The sequence below is a fragment of the Gymnoscopelus microlampas genome (assembly GCF_963454915.1).
Source record: "Gymnoscopelus microlampas genome assembly, chromosome: 14".
Classification (NCBI taxonomy): Eukaryota; Metazoa; Chordata; class Actinopteri; order Myctophiformes; family Myctophidae; genus Gymnoscopelus; species Gymnoscopelus microlampas.
In genome coordinates, this window is record NC_139951.1 from 47,501,483 (window position 1) to 47,524,398 (window position 22,916).

At 39.7% G+C, this 22,916-nt stretch overlaps 2 protein-coding genes across 2 annotated transcripts in view; both read right to left on the bottom strand.

Annotated features, from left to right (window-relative positions):
• Nucleotides 1-3,750, bottom strand: part of LOC311059711 (adhesion G protein-coupled receptor E3-like) — a 75,593-nt gene extending 71,843 nt beyond the window's left edge. Inside the window, exons 1-3 of the mRNA XM_084077738.1 lie at nucleotides 3,671-3,750; nucleotides 1,234-1,314; nucleotides 921-956 (exon numbers count right to left, since the gene is read on the bottom strand). Coding sequence (XP_083933864.1) covers nucleotides 921-956; nucleotides 1,234-1,314; nucleotides 3,671-3,725 — 172 coding nt within the window. The 5' untranslated portion in view covers nucleotides 3,726-3,750. The remainder of the gene's footprint in view (nucleotides 1-920; nucleotides 957-1,233; nucleotides 1,315-3,670) is intronic.
• Nucleotides 3,751-8,885: 5,135 nt separating this feature from the next.
• On the bottom strand, nucleotides 8,886-20,369 carry LOC311059717 (5-hydroxytryptamine receptor 3A-like). The gene is made up of 11 exons (XM_084077748.1): nucleotides 20,084-20,369; nucleotides 17,696-17,773; nucleotides 17,034-17,194; nucleotides 15,547-15,591; nucleotides 15,019-15,128; nucleotides 14,252-14,418; nucleotides 13,859-14,013; nucleotides 12,228-12,438; nucleotides 11,943-12,104; nucleotides 10,392-10,498; nucleotides 8,886-10,192 (listed from the first exon to the last, which is right to left on the bottom strand). Exons 1-11 carry the CDS (start codon nucleotides 20,121-20,123, stop codon nucleotides 9,965-9,967), a joined length of 1,464 nt encoding a protein of 487 aa, XP_083933874.1. The 5' UTR covers nucleotides 20,124-20,369; the 3' UTR covers nucleotides 8,886-9,964.
• Between the last annotated feature and the right edge of the window lie 2,547 nt (nucleotides 20,370-22,916).

The following is a 22,916-nucleotide window of genomic DNA, read 5'->3' on the forward strand; positions in this document are numbered from 1 at the left end:
GGCTGGACTTCAAACAACCATAACTCCAGTTCCCAGCATGCTAAACTTCCCAAACTTGCTAGGTGCTCTTAGACGGCCAATAGGGACAGGCTGTAATTGCTTAAAGGACAACTTTGTTTTTTTACAACCAAGGTTTATATTTTAGCTTGTAATTAAAGTAAATAAATGATGAGTGTAATTTTTTTTTCATTTACTGCTTTCTATAGTTTTAGCATTTTTTGCGATATTTTTTACAGTGGGCGGGGGCATTCTGTCCGGTGGCTAAATATGCCTTTTTTACACAATAAAAAAGGTCCGGCTGTCTGAGATGGCCAGATGTGAGTTATTGGGGGCTAGAAGAGCTACTGTAAATAATAATAAAGAAAACGCCGGGTTAATGTGTTAAAAAAATACATATTTAGCCACCGGACAGAATGCCCCCGCCCACTGTGAAAACACTGTAAAAAAGATTGTGAAAATTGCTAAAACTATAGAAAGCAGTAAATTTAAATTTTTTAACACTCATCTTTTATTTACTTTAATTACAATCTAAAACATAAACATTGGTTGTAAAAAAACAAAGTTGTCCTTTAAGCCCTGCCCCCTCTGTGCTCCTGTTAAGCAGCGCAGCCTTGAAATGAATGGACAGGGATTTAACATTGTTCCTCTACTTCATATAATGTAGCTTAATGAAATTAACTCATCAAAGGCACCGCTCACTTCACACTGGGTGTGACTTTTTTTAGTTTTATTTATTAGTACAAAATATATATATATATATATAACCATATTGAGCAGGAGAAGTTTATAACCCTAAAGGCTTATAGAGAACTTCCCCTTTTTTAATCCTTTCACAAAGAATGAAAATATTACATTCTTTTATTTTTTCTTCATCATTATAATATGTTCTGTTGAATGCCATTCAATACATTTCTACTCACCTTTTCCTGCAGTTGGATCCAGGTCATCTCTTGAACCTGGCACCAGGGATATTTGGTTTAGTATGGATAGCTTGCAACAATTAAACCTGCATTGACTAAAAGATCTAAACACGAACGCTCAGAATATGAATGATATTGGAATGATTACGCGGACCTGTCCAGTACGTTGTATGAGAAATGAGAAGGATTTGTTGATACAGCACAGATTATGTGTCAAAGGAGAGGAGAGGATGAGAGATGAGAGGAGAGGATGACAGAGGAGAGGAGACGAGAGGAGGAGAAGGGAGGAGACGAAAGGGGAGGAGGAGTTTACCAGGGTATGTTCCAGTTCCAACGGCTCTGTACTCGTTAGTGATGTGTCGGTCATAAGAACTCGAAACTGCTTCGTTCACGGCTTCGTTCATGCCCCGCCCCCCGATCCACACGGTCGCAAACACACACACACACGCACACGCACACGCACACACACACACACACACACACACACACACACACACACACACACACACACACACACACACACACACACACACACACACACACACACACTTCCAGTCAGTATGTACATTAGCATGATCACTGCTCAGATAGATTGGTCCAGAGGGCGGAGTCTTTCCCTTCCTCACAGAAAGCTCCGCCTCTACCTCTACGAGACAAAAATGCAAAATTCTTCAAAAGAATTTCAAGAATTTTCAAAAATGTTCAAAAATGTTCAAGCTTGTATATCTGCACATTTTGAGAACCACTGTTTTAAATAATTTAGTGAAAAACGTATGTTGCTATAGGCCTATATATAGCTACGATCTAAAATGACACAGATGCTTTCCCGGTTTGAGTACTAGATGCAAGCAGTGGTGTAAAGTAACTGAGTACATTTAAACAAGTACCGTACTTAAGTATAATTGTGAGGTATTTTTACTTTACTGGAGTATTTACAATTTTCAGTACTTTTACTTCTACTCCGCTAAATCTCAGAGGCAAATATTGTACTTTTACTCCATTACAATTATTATTCAAACTTTATTTACTGGTTGCTTTGTAGATTTTGATTATTTTTTACAAAACATACATTAACCACTTTAGGCCATTTGAAAATAGCCGATCTACAAGCTCACAATGCGTCGCGATGACGGATTGTGAGCTTGTAGATCTGCTATTTTCAAAAGATTTTTACACATTTTATAAATTGAAAAAATTGTGAAATGGGACATTTTGCACAATGAGTACTTTCAACCTTTTGTACTTTTAGTACATTTTGATGCCAATACTTAGGTACTTTTACTCAAGTAATTGTTTTATTTCGGACTCTGACTTGTAACAGAGTATTTCTACATCGCAGTATTGCTACTTTTACTTAAGTAATAAAGTACTTTTTACACCACTGCATGCGAGGCAGTTCACAGTTTCCTCTACAGCTGCTCAATATCCACATCAAGGCCAGCATACAATATATAATTCTGTGTTGTGGTTTAGACACATACAAGCTATATACCTCCTTTTTCCCTCTAAATTTGTGGCTCACCTTAGGTACATTGAGCACTTGTAGATCTGCTGTTTTTTTGTGTGCCATAAATCCGCCCCAGAATAGGGACGTTAGGGTTCATGTGGTTAAACACTGTCCAACTTGGTGGAATTGAACAAGTAAATGTTTCCGTCTGGACAAAGCAGATCATCCTTTTTGACAGACCTCGTGCTGTTTGCATTTCTGTCTAATAAAGTATTCAATCATGTTCAACTGGAACTTATAGTAGTATACCACTGGTGGAAAGTAACTAAGTACTGTACTGAAGTACAATGTTGAGGTATTTGTACTTTACTTGAGTATTTCCAATTCCCAATACTTTCACTTCTACTCCACTACATCTCGGATCCAAATATTGTACTTTTATTCCACTACATTTGTTTGAAAACTTAGTTACTACTTAATAATCTACAAGCTCACAATGCGATGCATTGTGAGCTTGTAGATCTGCCATTTTCAAAATATTTTTATACATTTGAAAAAAAAAGAAGAAAAAAAAACGACATTTTGATGTCAATACTTTTGTACTTTTTCTCAAGTACATTTTGGAGTTTTACTTGTAACAGAGTATTTCTACATTGCAGTTCTGATACTTTTACTTAAGTAACAAACATTTATTTTCCCACCACATGGTAGCCTACAGTAGCTACTTTACATTTACACATTAACAGCAACAAATACAGAGCTGCATAACTTCATGCAGAATTCACCACTTGAATCTTCTGTATTTCTGTATATTTTTCAAATTGTTAATAAAGTATTCATTCAATCAATCAATCAATCAATCAAAATCCATAGCATCCCTCCTCTGGGGCGTATACATTCAGCAAAAATAGCCAATCTACAAGCACACAATGTGTTGAAGTGTGACATATTGTGAGCTTGTAGATTGGCTATTGTCAGAAAAGAGCTTTAGTGTAGATGAGGGGGGAGGAGGGGGGGGGGGGGGGGGTTGACCAAGTACAGAGTCGACCCCGGGCAACTCAGTATTAGTTTACTAAGTATAGAGGGTATTAAGTGATTAAATAATTCCTCTGTCTTCACTGACATACTGTATAATCATATAATCTAGATTATAGGTTAAGTCAGCAAATGCAAAGATGGCTCATTTGACAAAGCTGGACATCACTTATCACTAGCTTTGGGAAATTGTTTATAGCATAAAAACTAAACAGAGATTCACATTTCACTCCATGCATACAGGATGTTACTCATAAATAAATCTTACCTGTGAAGATGAGCAGGAACATGAAATGAACAAACATTGTAACTTGTATGAGCATGCGTGTGTGCGTTTGTGTGAGTGTGTTTGCATATGTGTGTGTGTGTGTGTAGAGGTGAGTGTTTCTCCTCTGAGCTACTTGTGTTTAGACTGCCTTTGCAGAGCCACAGTCACGTCCCTAGTTGCATATCAGTCATCATCATTTTAATCTTGATCAGTGTAATCAAAATAAATAGAGGTCTCTCCCTATAAGGCTATAATTACTCAAAACATAAATCTGAACAAAGCACGCACTTCTGAACAAAAAGTCAGAGGAACTCTCTCACTGGATCAATTCATTCAAAGGGATTTTGAATGAATTACCATCACCAATTCAATACAAATCATCAGGTTAATTCCATAATAATCGCTTGCGGAGCTTGATCCAGTGTGTGAACTTTCACTCATTTGGGTTGTACAAGTACAAGATTGCACTGTTTACCAGTGGTGGAAAGCAACTAAGTACAGTACATGTACTCAAGTAGCCTACTGTACTTAAGTAAAATGTTTAGGTATGTTACTTTACTGGAGTATTTCCAATTTCCAATTTTACTTCTACTCCACTACATAGGCAAATATTGTACTTTTACTTACTAAAATTATTTGAAAACTTTAGTTACTAGTTACTTTGCAGGTATAAAGCATTGTATTATAAAACATACACTAAAGCCCTATTTTATACATAGGCTATTTGAAAATAGCCGTTTTTTTGGGCGGATTTTGTTAGTTTTTTTTCGTGTTTTGGTTACTTTATTTCGGTTTTAGGGTTAGGGTTAGGTTATTTAATTCTTTTTTCAAAAGTGGGGGGTATGAAATCACAGATCTGTGAGAGTGAGGGTGTCTCGTCATACGCACAGTGAATGACCGTGACGCCCCTGGTGTGTTTGCATATGTGCGTGTGTAGAGGTGAGTGTTTCTCCTCTGAGCTACTTGTGTTTAGACTGCCTTTGCAGAGCCACAGTCACGTCCCTAGTTGCATATCAGTCATCATCATTTTAATCTTGATCAGTGTAATCAAAATAAATAGAGGTCTCTCCCTAAAAGGCTATAATTACTCAAAACATAAATCTGAACAAAGCACGCACTTCTGAACCATAAAGTCAGAGGAACTCTCCAAAAAGGATCACTGGATCAATTCATTCAAAGGGATTTTGAATGAATTACCATCACCAATTCAATACAAATCACCAGGTTAATTCCATAAGAATCGCTTGCGGAGCTTGATCCAGTGTGTGAACTTTCACTCATTTTGGTTGTAAAAGTACAAGATTGCACTGTTTACCAGTGGTGGAAAGCAACTAAGTACATGTACTCAAGTAGCCTAAATGTTTAGGTATCTTTTACTTTACTGGAGTATTTCCAATTTCCAATACTTTTACTTCTACTACTCCACTACATAGGCAAATATTGTACTTTTACTTACTAAAATGATTTGAAAACTTTAGTTACTAGTTACTTTGCAGGTATAAAGCATTGTATTATAAAAAACATACAGAAACCACTTTAGCCCTATTTTATACATAGGCTATTTGAAAATAGCCGATCTACAAGCTCATGCGACACGTTGTAATCCTGTAGATCTGCTATAGAGTACAGAAGTCCTGACGTCACTCGACCATCCCCTGGTTCGTAAAGTAATTTCTCTATGGAGAATAACATTGGGTCATCATAGAGTCGTCTCATATAAGAATTGTGTTCCAAAAATAAACAAACTTTCTTGGCGATATTGTCAGGGAGGAGGCTCTGTATCGTTTATGATAGTCAATCACTTATATTTCATACAGTCTGGATGTGTAGGACCCAGGTAGGATGTGTAAATTACGTCAGACTTCGGTGCTCTATTTTCAAACATTTTAGTACTTTAACTTTTGATACTTCAAGTATATTTTGATGCCAATACTTCTCTACTTTTACTCAAGTAACACTTTGAGCACAGGCCTTTTACTTGTAACATAGTATTTGTATATTCTGGTATTGCTACTTGTACTTAAGTCAAATATCTGAGTACTTCTTCCGCCACTGCTGTCTACCAGAGACGTAGCTACACTGAATGTGTAACCCCCTTAGTGCAGACATCCCACAATGTTTAATGTAGAAATTGCTTAACCTGTCTAAACCCAAACATGTTCCTTGCAATTTGAGTGCCTTCATTTTACTACAGTATATATAGACCTCGCTAACACACAAACGTTATGCCTCTCTCATTTTATATTGCTTAAAGGACGACTTCACCACTTTTCAACATATCTTCATATAATAGGTCCTCACTAATGGATATGATAAAATGGTAAAAAACAATCTAATCAGCTGTGTCTCAGAGGAGGGCTGTAGACAGTTCAGAAACCCGTCTACCAGTGACATCATCGATGGGGAATCCAAGCTAATAGAAACTGCAGGCTTTGTATTCCTGGAAAGTTGCAATGCAATAATAGATCCCATTGTTCTCGCCTTAATAAAAATCTGAATACAATTTTTTTAATCTTTTTGGTAAAAAAAAATCCTGCCTAACGATGATGTCACTGGTAGACGGGTTTCTGGACTGTCCACAGCCCTCCTATGAGACACAGACCAAGTAGAATTTTTTTAAATCATTTTATCATGAGCATTAGTGAGGACCTATTATATGAAGATACGTTGAAAAGTGGTGAAGTCGTCCTTTAAGTTAGTGAAAGAAACATTTTTTTATACTTTTAATAGCAGCAAACCAGGCTAACGGCTATTAGCAAAACAAGTTAGTTCTGTAGCTGACAGGGAAACAGAATGTACAGGCATCCACATTTGAGGAACAATGTCTGACTACACCACCCTATAGGGCATCCATTTTCTGGTTCCATCGTTCCAGACCCCATTCATTTTTTTCCCATAATTTCCAAAAATATTTATATAAATTATTATAAACCTAGAATCAAGCTATCCAGGATCCTGGTGATTCATGACCATGACATATTAGATTTTTTTTTAAGAAAAACAATTTTGAAAACCGCAAAACAAAAGGTATTTATTAAATATAGTATATCATATAATTAAATATTCACTTTGTTTCCACAAAATAACATGTTTTATGGTCATGATTCACCAGGAGCCTGGATGGCTTGATTCTAGGCTTAAAATAGATCGGAAAAATGGATGTGCTCTGGAACCAGAAAATGGCCGCCACTATGCCCTATAGGCACCTTACCAGACAACGTCACACTGATAAGAACCAGTATCCGCGCACAGGTCGGCACCAAATGAACCCCACCACTCATAAGATGCAATGTTAAAGTGGTCACAGCCTCACGCGTAAAAATACATCCCATCAACCTTTCAGATGCTGTTTTTTCTCCCAGTATGGAGGAAGAATACATAGGATTTTTACTGTGATCTCTCGCTCTTGAAATACATACCGTTGTTTGTAAACATTAATGGCAATTCAAAGCAGTTGTCCCCCAAAGCCCTCCTCCAGTGGCTGTCATAATAATGGAGGGAGCGCTCTATGATCATGGCACCAGAACCTGCTTGGCTGGCGCAGCTGCTGCCCGTCAAGCCTAATTAATGCTCCGTCCCGCAAAGGTGTCGCGTGCAGAGAACGGCCGAGAATAGCAGACCTCCAAGCTCACAGCGGTCGCATCTGCGATACGGTTGTGAGCTTGTATGTCAGCTGTTCTCGTGCGATGAAGTATGTCTCGCTAGACGCAAGGGGGCACCATAGACATGTAAAGGTAGACGCCTCCTTCGGCTCTGAGGCATTGGTATCACGGGGGCCATTTTAGCGTAGGAAAGCTTCCCTGAAGCTTCTGCGTGTGTCACAGAAGGGGGCGTTCGGTAGGCCAATCAGAGGCAGCTGGGGGCGGGACAACTAGATTCTGACAGGTCTTAGAAAAGACGCACTGTGATTGGCCAGTAGTCAACGCGCTGTAAGCGCTGTGATTGGCCAGTAGTCACTTTGAGTGTCCGTTATCCTACTCTAAAATGGCGGCCGCGATACGAGTTGCTCCAACGAACTGCAGAGGCCAATGAGGTATCTAGGTTTATATATCTATGGGGCGCACCCCACTGGCCAACACACAAGAGGAGGTTGAATGAACTGAAACCAGCACACCCCAAAACAGCAGGTTTGGGGATCTGTTGGGAATTGATTACATGAAACAGTCACCTGTGCGTCCAGTCTCAATGTTTGTAAACAAATAATTGGTCTATAGCTTTAGAATAGACTACAGTAGACTCACTACATTGCATAACACTACACCAATACACTGAACAGAATTTACTGAGAAAGTCATCAGAAATTACACATGATAATCTAACACCAGATTGATTATGAAGATCTTAACCCATTCAATCTGGGAACGCATCTCTATCATTTTAGATTAATTTGGCTATTCAAAAATAGCAGATGAGTGCCGCGTTATGAGCTTGTAGATCTGCTATTTATTTTTTTTAAATCGTGAACATTTGTGCAAATCTTTGAATATATATATTTTTAAAGTGAACATTTGTAAAACATTTTGTTCCAGGGACCCCCCCAGATTTGAGTTACAAATGTTCGCTCGAAACATATATTATATTCAAAGATTTGTTCAAGATTTTTCTAAAATAGCAGATCTACAAGCTCATAGCGCTATGAGCTTGTAAATAATGCCATTTTAAAATAGCCAAATAAATCTAAAATTATGATTTCCCGGTCTTAATGGGTTAAATGCAGGAGGGGTAATGAGGCGATGACACACAGCTGGTAGAGGTGAAGACAGAGGAACACATGTGGGGAATACAACACAATAGACCATATTCACCATTGACTTAATGGCCATATTGCCATTAAGTCAATGAAATGCCACCCCAGTTGCCACAGCAACGCAATGTTAAATTCCAAAATTGCTGCCGTGTGAATATGGACTATGGGGACCTCTAGTGGAACTGGGGGTGATACAACTTTGATGATGGAGAGGGCCACTATATGTCCACACTCACTCCAGAGGGACACATTTATGCAACGTGTCCCTCTGGAGTGAGTGTGGACATATACTGTCGGGCAGACACCTCTTTTCTCCGTATTTTAACTTTTTTTTTTGTGTAAATTAATGCCGTAGTTCGCCATTCTATGTCACACAAAAGTAGCAAAATTAGCCGATCTACAAGCTCAAAACGCGTCGCAGTGCGACGCGTTTTGAGCTTGTAGATCTGGTATTTTTTAATTGGAATATTGATTTTATTGGAATTCTGAAAATTATTTGTTTTATTTAATTTCAAATAACTTTATGAACTTAAATACAAATACATTGAACATAAAAAAGACAGAAGAATTTTAATTCTAGTCATTCAGCTACCAATATAGACTATTAGTAAGTAATAAAAGCGGGTCATGATTGCATGTTTGGAATTGTAAACAGCTGAAATCAATAATATATCAGTATTCCGTTATTAACCTGCGGGCCGCATTAAGTGAAGGTGGGGGCCTGATATGGCCCCCGGGCCGCCAGTTGCCCATGTATGCTGTAGAGAGACAATCACACATGACGCTGCATGGTTCAGACATATGTTTTTGTCAACAAGCTTCTTGTTAATGAATGATACAGTTTCTTATTCATCTGCCTTCTTTACATATAGAATTTGGCATTTAAACGTCTATATGTAACTGCATTTACATCAACAGCATCCAGACATTTGCAACAACAGTAAACAGGTGGAAAGTTGCTGCATACTGTAGGAAAGACTATACGCAGGCTGCAGACCTGTGTTCAACCTTTTCATACAGTTAAAGGAGAATTTCGCCCTCGTCGTTTTCCTACCTTGATTTGATATTAATGTTAAGTCATGATTAGAGTGGTCCCGGACCCACAGTTGATAACGAGCGAAGTTCTCCATTTCGTGGACCCCCTGATACTTCCGCCCTCCAGGCCCCAGAATGGCGGGCGGAAGTATCGCGAGACGAGACTTCGAACGTGATTTCAGTAAACAGAGTTGTAAACACTAATGGCTGCGCACACCGAGCTATGAGACTACACGGACATCAGACGAACCACACACTACAGATACATTTCGAGCGACGGAAATAAGTGGATTTAGCCTAGAACTAAAGACGGACGTTCTGAGCTGCGGTTTGGGGGATCCGCAAATTGGAGAACTTTGCTCGTTATCAGCTGTTTGTCCGGGACCACTCTAATCATGACTTAATAACATCAAATCAAGGTAGGAAAACACCAAGGGTGAAATTCCCCTTTAAGAGTGTTTAACATTCAACAGAGAAGAAAATCAACACTAGCTGCTGCATTGTGTCTTGTGTTAGTATTCAGGACTCCATTCCTTAAAGACGAGGGCCAGAAACACGATGACTGTTGTCACATAGAAAATGAAGAAAGCTTTGTTGATTCTTGTGGCCATTCTGGTCCAGTAACCAGGCCTGCCTCCATCTTCCTTGCTCTTAAAGAACACATCCAGGTTCTTCTCCAGATCTCTCAGCTCATCCAGGATCACCTGCAATCCATGAGATTCCCCTTTGAGACCATTGTCCTGAAACACACATTAGACCAGATTATATTATTTAGATTATATTATATTATTTAGATTATCGTTTTGAGACAATGATTTGAGGGAGACACAGTTCCAACCAAAGTTTGGAAGTCATGGATTAATTACAGTGCATTTTATTCTACAAACACATTACATGCACGGTGACGTGAATAATATACAATGGTGACATAATGCTAACCTCCTCAGACACACTCTGAAGCCAACACGGAAGCTCATGCATCGTCTCTTTTTCACCATCATTATCAGGGACATTGTAAAAGCACAGACTCCCCTTGATTCTCTTCCCTGAAAAGACACAAACACAGGATTGATAATCAAACCACATTATGAGTTCATATGATTCACAATATTCATGGATGAGAATCTAGAACATAAGTGAAGCCAGATAGAGATTGATTTATAATTAATAATGGACAAGAAATTAGCTTTACGCTGCTATCACCTTGCGGTCTCCGATCTCTTTCAGACTAGCCCTCCTACATACGTAGAATATAGTACAACGGTGCCCTTACCTCCATAGTGGAGGGCACCATCCACTCCCACAATAACTTCAGAAGATGTGACAGCATCTAACAGCACTATTATTAGCAGACACAATACACATGACTATTCACCTAATACAGATCCCCTCCTTTTCTACCTCTACACCAGAATCCAGTGGTGTAAAGTAAGTAAGTAAGTATATTCACTCAAGTACTGTACTTACGTACAATTTCTGAGGTGTTATTACTTTACTGGAGTATTTCCAAATTTTGATACTTTTACTCCTACTCCACTACATCTCAGAGGAAGATATTGTACTTTTACAACAATTATTTGGAAACTTTAGTTACTAGTTTTGCAGATATAAATGATTACGTTGTAAAACATACATTAACCACTTTAGCCCTATTTTATACATAGGCTATTTGAAAATAGCGATCAACAAGCTCACAACGCGTCGCGATGCGACGCGTTGTGAGCTTGTAGATCTGCTATTTTTCAAACATTTTAGTACTTTTACTTTTGATACTTTAAGACATTTTGATGCCAATACTTTTGTACTTTTACTCAAGTAACATTTTGAACACAGGCCTTTTACTTGTAACAGAGTACATTGTATTTTTATATTGTGGTATTGCTACTTTTACTTAAGTAAAATATGTGAGTACTTCTTCTTCCACCCCTGCCAGAATCTCTGGTCTCTGTCATCTCTGCTCACAAGCTCTCCTATGATGACTGGTTAGACTGATTACTCTCAGCGTTTTTCCCCCTAATATATACTGTATGGCTTACAGCTCACAGTGGATGCTTTCCCACCACCTCAAACTCAACACAGACAAGACAGATTATTAGGGCCTGATTCACTAAGCTGGTCGTAATTAAGGTGTAAATAAAGTGACTAAAGATGTGCGTAATTGCTCTAAGCGAAAACGGAAGTGCGAGTCGCCAAACGCAGCGTAAATCTCTGATACGCGCGTAACGCTTGTGTTCCTCATTTTTGTCTGACAGTCACAGGCGCATTCACTTGGAGAGTCATTTGCATTGCTCCACGCCCCATTTAAGACCATAAAAGGCAACCCGGGAACGTCCTATGTCAGAAGTAGCGTCGCCACTCCGCAACATGGACAAATCTACAAGCTTACCACGCGGCTTGACACACTGCATGCGTCTTTAAAGGCACAAATTGCAGCAATCAATTGATCGTTATACTTTGTAAGTCGCTCTGGATAATAAGAGCATGTCTGACCTCTGTCACAGCTGTAGCCTTTGGTCTTGTCCTCCTTCTCGTTGTGGTCTTTGTCTGTCTCTGTCTTCTGGAGGACAGAGTCTTTTTCCAACAGATACGTCACCACAACCGTCTCCAACAGACTTAGCAGCATCAGAGAAAACGTCCCCATGCAGTACATCGCTGTGAGCAGGACACGATATGATGAATGTAACCATGACTTCAAAATACATTATTATCCACTCATACTGTGTATAATATAAATGATAATCCAACAGAGATACAAACGTATCCCATGAGTGTTACCTATGATTGGCATTCTGTTGGACGTGGCGGGCAGGATGTCGTTGAGAATGAGTTGTAAAACTGTGACGGCCAGCAGCACGGTGACCTTGAAGCTCAGCTTCTCTCCACAGCTGTCCGAGATCAGGAAAGACGCCATGTCTAGACACAGGAAGAACAAGACGGGCAACAGGAAGTTGACAAGGTAGAGGACGGCCTTCCTCTTCATAGTGATCTAGGAGGAGATGTTAGAAACAAAAAACAAAAACAAAAATGATCCCGCCAAAAAAAAATCTGATTTGTAAAAGGCAGCATTATGTTCATGGTTGTGAGGGAAATTAATTTAATTTGACTAGTTTAATTACTACTAATACTAGTCATTAATATGTAACATCTGTCCTGCATTCCATAATCCATCCATATTTAATGGTAAATGTTTATAATGTAACAGTGAAACCGTCTACCTTGAGTCCATATAACATGACCTATGGAATGGTATATTAGGCAACTAAATAAGATGTCAATTAATAGGCTCATTTAACCCTTTAAGACATGGAACTCATCTGTGTCACTTTTTGATTTGAGCAAAAAAGCATTATTTTACACTTTGGCTATTCAAAAATAGCAGATATACAAGCTCATAGCGTGGCACCGAGTGGCGCACTATGAGCTTGTAGATCTGCTATTTTTGAAAAATTATGAAAATGTGTGCAAATCTTTTAATATATATATTGTTTTAAAGCGAACATTTTTAACTCAAATCTTTGCTTCTGGGGGGTCCCTGGAACAAAATATTTTGAGATGGGTCGGCGGCCAAATAAATATAATTTTGAGGGTCCTTGACATGAATAAGTTTGAGAACCACTGATATAGAAACATACATTTTTTTTCCATAATACTGAATACTGTTTAGATTTAGAAGACATTCGTAGAATCGGCTTCAGGTCTTAATGGTTTCAAAGTTGATACGGCATTGAAGTGAATGGTTTTAATATGTAAGTTATCTTTTCATTGTAACCTCAGAGTACCCCAGCACGATACAGTACAGTACGGCTGTAAAAAAGGTCAACATTTTGTGACATAAATATCTTGTGTTGTGACACAAGGACACAACACAATTAGATACTGTAAAGCAACCTGTCAAGTCGACCAAATGTATCCAGATTTGTAACAGAATGCAGCATTATGTTTCAAGGTTCTATTCAACTGTCCAAAGTGTGGCCTTTCGCTCACTTTATCAGAGTCAGTATAACCATCCAGACACAAATTGCAGCCCACCCCTGGCCTAGAGACAGTTCAGATTTGACAAATGCAACCTCAGCAGTTTGCATTAAAATTGTACAGAGAAAACACCTTGGCCTTTATGAACAACTAGAAGTCCGGGTTCCGGCCCGCTAGGCACGCGCGGGGGGCGCAGGCAACTGGACAGTAATATATTGCGACGCATTGTGGGCTTGTAGATCTGCTATTTTCAAATGGCTGAAAAGTATATAGGCTGAAGTGGTTAATAATGTATATGTGTTGAAATAATAATCAAAATCTGGTATTGTGGTGACATGTCATATGTAGTTGTTGTGTTTAGTCCAAATGAATGGAGTGGGTGTGGCGTCAGCGGCGGAAGTACCGATTCTCAGATTATATAAGTAGATACCTACAGTGTAGACAATCTGCTGCTGTTTGTAGCTGGTCTGGTTGACTATGACGTATGTGAAGTTGTCAAACTCCCACTCATACTCGCCCCACATCACCTTCATGGACCTTATTCTGGTGAAGTTTGTGTCATAGGTTGCTTTGAGCTCCAGTTCATCGGCTGGTATAGAAACACACACACACACACACACACACACACACACACACACACACACACACACACACACACACACACACACACACACACACACACACACACACACACACACACACACACACACACACACACACACACACAGAAACATAAAGATACAACATTTGATCACACACCTCTATAGCACACACACACACACACACGCGCACAACACATATGAAAAACAAATAGTAGACTCCCTCACATCTGTATATCCCAGAGGCAAACGTGAGGTTGCAGGACTGAGTGTCGAAGGGGAACTTGTAGACGTTCATAATGCAGGTGCTGACGATCATTTCCGTATTCTTAACAAGGACTCTCCCATCAGAGTAAAGGCGGACATAGGGGTTTGGAGCAGCATTGTCCTCTAACCTGGAAAACACACACACACACACACACACACACACACACACACACACACACACACACACACACACACACACACACACACACACACACACACACACACACACACACACACACACACACACACACACACACACACACACACACAGTCCTGACGTCACTCGTTCATCCCTTGGTAAAAGGGATCGTAAAGTAATTTCTCTATGGAGAATAACATTGGGTCAGCTTAGAATCGTCTCATATAAGAATCGTGGTCCAAAAATAAACAAACTGTCTCGGCGATATTATCAGGGAGGTGGCTCTGTATCGATTATGATAGTCAGTCACTTATATTTGATACAGTCTGTTTCTGGCGAAAAAAATTGACACCGTCAGTTGATGCTTCATATCCATAAGAATCAAATCGCCAGGATCATTTGTTTATTTTTGGAACACAGTTCTTATTTGACGCTATATTAAAGACGGCTATGGGATTCAGAACGGGGGTGGAAAACCGCAAACCAGGTAGGATGTGTAAATTACGTCAGACTTTGGTGCTCTATAAGAAAAGGTTTAAATCAACATGAGTGTGCATACAGCATATACAGTACACATGTGTATTCCCACCTCTCATCGATGGTGATATCAGGTTTCCACAGCCACTCACTGGGCACAGAAAGACGCTGAATCCCACAGAACTCAGACGGATCCCAGGATATGAACTCATTTGTCCATTTCTGCGGCGGAAGGGACATAACAAACACATCAGGAATCATTTTAGGTGTATTCTCAGAAACATGAGACTAATAATGAGGTCAACTGAACGACTGTGATCTGTGTGTTGCGCTTACTGTGGTTCCTCATAATTCTTTTTAATTCATTAAGACCGGGGACGCATCTGTGTCATTTTAATATTTCTTTGGCTATTCAAAAATAGCAGATATACAAAACAAGAAACTTTCCTCTGTTAGTAAAGCCCCAAACAAGCGTTCACTTTTTCCATCTTGAAACCCACTAAACATTTAGATATGTTGGAAAGGTATCAGCAACGTCCATATAAATTGAAGATACTTGACTTCACCAGCAGGTCAGTATAATGGAACAGTCATTCATATTATATTATATTATATAACCATGTATGTAATCAGAACTCACCATTTGAATAAAGATGCGTGAAATTAATTTCTGCTCTTTCTCAACCTGTGAATAAACATTATTATGAGAATTGCCCAGCCAACAATCACAACTCATAACTGAATATATCATACACAGATATAAGCAGATGCAAATAAAAATGATCAGGCCAGACGAGGCAACGCATAATGCAAGCACACATGCAGTGGTGTAAAGTAACTAAGTACATTTACTTAAGTACTGTACAATTTTGAGGTATTTGTACTTTACTTGAGCATTTACAATTTTCAATACTTCTACTCCACTACATCTCAGAGGCAAATATTGTACTTTTACTCCACTACAATTGTTTGAAAACTTTAGTTAGTTACTTGGAGATATAAATTATGAGGTTATGAAACATGCATTAACCACTTTAGCCCGATTTCATACCTAGGCTATTTGAAAATAGCAGATCTACAAGCTCACAGCGCGTCGCAATTTTAGTTTTATTCCAGGGACCCCCAAAAGCAAAGATTTGAGTTACAAATGTTCGCTTTAAAAATATATACATATTAAAAGATTTGCAAAAATTGTAACGCATTTTCAAAAATAGCAGATCTACAAGCTCATAGCGTGGCACTCGGTGCCAGAGTTCTCACCAACAATCGTAGTAATCGTAGAGCACATATAACACCGGTGTTGGTTGCACTTCACTGGCTGCCCATTAAGTCCAGAATAGATTCTAAAATCCTTTTAATAACCTATAAAGCATTACACTGGCTGGCCCCGCTTTGTATCACGGAATTACTGCACTCCAAGCCCAATGTGAGATCTCTCAGGTCCTCTGACAAAAGGCTGTCTGGAAATATACCCGCGACCAAACTCAAAACTAAGGGTGACCGGGCCTTTGCAGCGTTTGCTACTACACCAGGGGTGATGCAACTTTGATGATGGAGAGGGCCACTCTATTTCCACACTCACTCCGGGCCACATTGCATATACTGTCGGGCCATTCTGTCACACAAAAGTAGCAAAAATAGCAGATCTACAAGCTCAAAACGCGCCGCAGTGCGGCGCGTTTTGAGCTTGTGGATCGGCCATTTTTTGCTATTTTTGAATTGGAATCCTGATTAGTTTTTTGCTATTTTTTAATTGGAATCCTGAAAAGTAACATTTTTATGCAATTTCAAATGTATTTAGTTATACTTATGTTAGCTTTATGAACTTAAATACAAATATATTGGACGTAATTAAAGCGGGTCATATTTGCAATTGTAACATCTGAAATCAATCAGTGTTCCGATATTAACCTGCCGGCCACATTAAGTGAAGGTGGGGGCCGCAGATGTGACCGACGGGCTGCCAGTTGCCCATTTATGTCCTACACTGTAGAACGCCTGCAGTGTATACATCTTGTGCTGTGTGACATTCAGCATTTATTCTCTCTTACATCACTGTCTTCTGTCTTCATTGTTCACTGTCAACAATGGCAGAAGTGCCTTGAACGCACGATGTTCATCACTTACCACGTCTAAAATAGCTTCGACGGCGACGTTCAAGTGAACCTGGGTGGGTCTTCTGTGGTGCAGAACGGGTCGTGTTGCCGTGTACAGCAGAGTGTCGCTTATCAAGTCCAGGTGGTTTAAAACATCACGGTAACTACAGCCCTTCTCAGAGGAAAGACCAGCTGCAGAAACAGAGTAGAACCACCATGAATGAGAGGAAGTATTTTGTTAAAATCTCCTAAAACTATAATCCATGCAACACAGCGGAAAATGTGCTGTAGTCATTGAGAGTCCATTATGCAGTCTCAGACTGTGAGGACTCTTCTTTGCAGTTTTGCAGTTTACAAAATTATATACTTTTTGAAGTGTTTGCTTGTGTCATAAATATTACGTGCAAGTAAAGAGATAGATTTTGTCTTTTCTTTTTTCTGAATGAGGTTGATTTTTCACTATGAATTAAGTCATCAACCTGTATGAATGAGTCATAAACTAAGAAGTTTGACACATTTTCCTATTGTTTATTTGTCCCCCCCTCTTTGACTCTTTGTGTCTCCTACCGGAACCGCATCAAATTATTGGCTTAGGAGTGCGACAAAAATTCAAGTCTCCATGGGGTGACTAATCATAAATAAAGAGAGGATTGTATGAATTTCTGTTGACTGGTCAAACCCAATTCTACTCACTATCTCCTGCAGTTGGATCCATATCATTGGTTGGGGTCAGGGTTGGCATCATGCGTGCAGTCAATGAATCAGCTGAACCTGGCACCAGGGACATTTAGTTTAGTATGGATAGCTTGCCACAATTTAGCTTGCATTGATAAAAGGGCTAAATGAGAATGATCACGATTCTGACCAACCCCCCCCCCCCAAAAAAAAACAACAACAACAACCAAACAAACAATAAAACAGGAGGGGAGGGAGACTCGTGTTGAAACATCTCTCTCTCTCTCTCTCTCTCTCTCTCTCTCTCTCTCTCTCTCTCTCTCTCTCTCTCTCTCTCTCTCTCTCTCTCTCTCTCTCTCTCTCTCTCTCTCTCTCTCTCTCTCTCTCTCTCTCTCTCTCTCTCTCTCTCTCTCTCTCTCTCTCTCTCTCTCTCTCTCTCTCTCTCTCTCTCTCTCTCTCTCTCTCTCTCTCTCTCTCTCTCTCGGCCACAACCTCTCAAACAGCTAATAATAAAGTGGTTATTGTGAATATTTATGAACTTAACTCAGTTTAATTTCAAGGCCGCCTGCCTTGGGCAAGGCAGGCGGCATTTGCGTGCATGGGTGGCAAACTGGATCCGGAAGTTCGGTGAAACGTTTGTGAACAAACAAACACTATTTCTGAACGATTGTGTTGTCAATCGGTTCAGGAACATAAGAGAAGACATTTCACAGGTTGGTTTCTAATCACTTGTTTTTCGATGTGCACACAAGGTATTTATCGAGGCATCTAAACAGGTATTGTTTCTGGCTCACCTGTATCTCAGTACTTGGTTGTCAGGCTGTCATTGATCGGCAGTCGATACTTTGACACGTATCGTACTTAAACAGCGTACCAGTGGTGTAAAGTAACTAAGTACATTTACTCAAGTACTGTACTGTAAATTCTGAGGGATTTTTTTACTTAACCGGAGTATTTCCAATTTTCAATACTTTTACTTCTACTCCACTACATCTCAGAGGCAAATATTGTACTTTTACTCCACTACAATTATTTGAAAACTAATTACATTATAAAACATACATTAACAACTTTAGCCCTATTTTATACCTAGGCTTTTTGAAAATAGCAGATCTACAAGCTCACATCGCTACGCGTTGTGAGCTTGTAGATCTGCTATTTTCAAACGTTTTAGTACTTTTGCTTTTTGTACTTTAAGTATATTTTGATGCCAATACCTTTTTACTTTTACTCAAGTAACATTTTGAACCCAGGCCTTTTTGTTGTAACAGAGTACTTTTATATTGTGGTGTTGCTACTTTTACTTAAGTAAAATATCTGAGTACTTCTTCCACCATTGCAGTGTACACATCTAAAAGCACCACAAAAGAAAACAATGTGTGATGTGTCATCTACTTTCCTTGGACCGAGTATTTTTTTATAAGGTCTCAATTGTTCAGAGATAGTGTTTGTTCATAAGCCGGTCCGCCTGGCTGTCATTGTCTGCACTGCATTCCAATGAACATCCCCGGCTGCGGTTTGCCAACCAGTGTCTGCCAGCTACAGTGGTGGAAAGTAACTAAGTACATTTACTCAAGTACAGTACTTAAGTACAATTTTGAGGTATTTTTTTACTTTACTGGAGTATTTCCAATTTCCAATACTTTTACTTCTACTCCACTACATCTCAGAGGCAAATATTGTACTTTTACTCCACTACAATTATTTGACAACTGTAGTTACTAGTTACTTTATTGACTAGATTTTGATTATTATTACAAAACATACATTAAACCACTTCAGCCCTATATACATTTCGGCCATTTGAAAATAACCGATCTTGTGAGCTTGTAGATCAGGCTATGTTCGGCCAAGAGATTTGCTGTAGACTAGAGCACTATAGGGCTCTATCTTGTGCGCCACCTCACCCCTCGTCCCTAAACGTCTTAGCCATTGTTTTAACTATTTTTAAAAACATTTTAAAATAGTTCAACTAGCCGATCTACATCCACACATTGTGAGCTTGTAGATCGGCTATTTGAGCTATTTTCAAATGTTTTTCAAAATAGTAAAAAAAATGGCTAAGACGTTTAGGGATAAAGGGTAAGGCGACACGCTAGATTGGGCCAGTCTCCAGGGCCCAGTCTCTTTGCCGAACATTGAACAAAGAACAGACCAAGTACAGAGCCATCCCTGTTGAATTTAGGATTAGTTTCCTAAGTGTGTAGAGGGTTTAAGTGGTTAAACAATCCCTCTGTCTTCACTGACATATAATCTAGAATTCTAAATTGCAGGTCAATACACAGTAAATGCAAAGATGATTGATTAAACAAACAAACAAACAGAACTAAACTAAACCAAACTAAACACAAAACAGAAAATCACATTTCACTCCATGCATATATGTTATTCATAAATATGTCGTACCTGTGAAGAGGAGCAGGAAGGTGAAATGAACAAACATCATAACGTGTGTGAGCGTGTGTGTGGAGTGACGAGTGAGTGTGTGTGTGTCTAATCAGATCCACATGAAACTGTTGCTGCTTTTTAAATCAACAGTTTCTCGTCCCGACACTGGTTCACACAATAGAGGAGGGCAAGCCAAAGTACATATCAGTCATCTGTCACAGCCCCTGAGGCCTGGCCTACCAGGCAGGGCCTGTGTTGTGTGTCTTGTGTGTTCTTGTCTTTGTGTCTTTCACAGGGCCTTGTAGGTTGGGGAATTGGGGAGCCAATCAGGTGCATTGGGAGCACCTGGCCAGTGTTCCCAGTGTGTCCTATAAAAGGCTGCCAAGGAGCTGTACCTTGTGATATCATGTTAAACTACTCTGGAACATGACATGACACGACACGACACGCTTACTCAAATATTGTGTTTGGTGGTGACTGTTTGAGGGCAAACAATATAATTGTGTTTGGTGGTGACTGTTTGAGGTGAAACCGTATTGTTTTTTTTGGTTTGTTTGTTTCTCTGTTCTTTATTTACCCAGGGTAGTATCTGAGCACAAGTGCTCATCTTCAGCAACACCCTGCACATAGAAACACACAGACAGACAGACACGCACACACATTAAAACCTGGGAGCTGACTACAACCACAGTTTGCCAATAAGAAGCTCCACTGGAGCAGTTGGGGGTTCAGTGCCTTGCTCAGTGCCTTGCTCAAGGGCACTTCATGTAGAATGTATGTATGTAAAATGTATGTAAAGTGTAGGTTTCATAACTAGGACTATATAAGAGCATGGTTTGAACCAGGACGTATACATCAGTTCTGCTTTGATCTGACAACATGACCAACCTCCGAGCCCTGTGCATCCTCATGGGCAGAACCGGATCTAGACTTTTTTGATTGGAGGAGGGGCAGTAAGAAATGTCGATGGGTCATTCATTATATCCTTGATTTTAGCACGGCCGAGTCTGTGAGGATTGCCCATTAGTTTTCGTGAGGTTAGTGTGTGTGTGTGTGTGTGTGTGTGTGTGTGTGTCCTGGGCATGACGTTAAACTGCCCCGTCTGAACTACCATCGTCAATGTAGTACTGTAGGTGCAGTGGATGCATTTGCAACTTCTGTGGACTATGTAGCTTGCATACAAGAAATCACTTCTCACCGGTGGAATCTACCAACAGCCGACGCTACCTGACGGCCAAGTGGGACCTCCAGGCCCATGAGAACAACTACAGAGAGCGCTTTAACACCAAGCAGCAGTGCAAGACATAAGGTCGTGACAGACGCTAAGCGGTCCACGCACGCGTTACCGCTCGGATCAGCGGTGATTGCGCCGCGATCATGGTTGTTTTGTCCTCCTGCGTGGTGCAGTGAAAAGAAAAGCTCACCACAATCCAGCTCTTGCATGCCGCCCGCCTGCGGGCGTGTGCACAAACGAGCACGCGTGCGAGAATTTCACGGGGCCGCGCCCGCCTGCCTCACCGCCCCTCAACTTCTCCACGCGCCCCAAATAATCGCTCGCCTCTCCTTGAAAATGAATTACATAGGCACGTCATCCGCTTGCCGTCTGAAAGGACCCTAAGAACTTAGTTTCCTCTGGTGATCCAGCCTAAGACATACTGTAACCACAGACTGGTTGTTGGAGGGTTTCGAACAACTTGGGATGCCCAAAGAGCAAAGATGAGGCAGAAAGGCTGGCAAAGTATTGTGCTGTCTCTGCAGCCATATGGAGTGCTGAGTGACATGCGTGTTTGTTGTATCATGAGGACATATCCATGAGTTTGTGAATGTAACCTTGCGCCTAAAATATTTGTGTCCCTATATGCTTTCCCTGTGTGTGGACATAAATAAATTGTTAAACTGTGTTCGTCCTAGATGGTGGTGTGTTAATGCTGTGGTGGTGTTAGGTTTACAGTATGATGTTTTAATGCAGGCTAATAAAAATAAGGCAACATAAACACACAAAACTTGACTGACTCAGGAATAGAGGACCGAATTTGCTGTGCCTGGCCCCTGATATGTCCGAGAATATATAAATGCCTATATAATGCCTAATTTGCATATTTAAAAATGCATTTTCAGAAAACGTGTAATACAATAAATCATTGTCTTCGTGTTAGTAATCAGCTGGGGAAGTTTCATGTTGATAACTATTTATTAATTGTTTTCATCCTATTTACCTATGTATATAGGTGAAAATAACAAAATGTGTGATAAATATGAAAACCTGTGGAAAGGTTATCATATATTAATTTACTTATATTGACCGTATAAACAATTTAATATCGATATGGTTTTGCCCACTCATTTGATAATGAAATCTTGTCTGGCTCATGGACTAAGTACTAAGTGGCAACCCACTGTTGTAGATTATATCATAAACACAAGGATGTTTGATGACAATCATATTTTCAGACAAGGAGCTGTACCTTGTGATATCAACTATGTTAAACTTCTCTGGACCATGACATGACACGCTTACTCAAATATTGTGTTTGGTGGTGACTGTTTGAGGGCAAACCGTATTGTTTTTTTTGGTTTGTTTGTTTTTTTGTTCTTTATTTACCCAGGGTAGTAGCTGAACAGCAGTGCTCATCTTCAGCAACACTCTGCACATAGAAACGCACAGACAGACAGACAGACACACACACACACACACACACACACACACACACACACACATACAAATTTACTTTTGTAAATTATTTTATTTTTTGCTGTTTTTGAATTGGAACCCTGAAAAGTAACATTTTTATTTAATTTCAAATGCATTTAGTTATACTTATGTTAACTTTATGAACTTAAATACAAATAC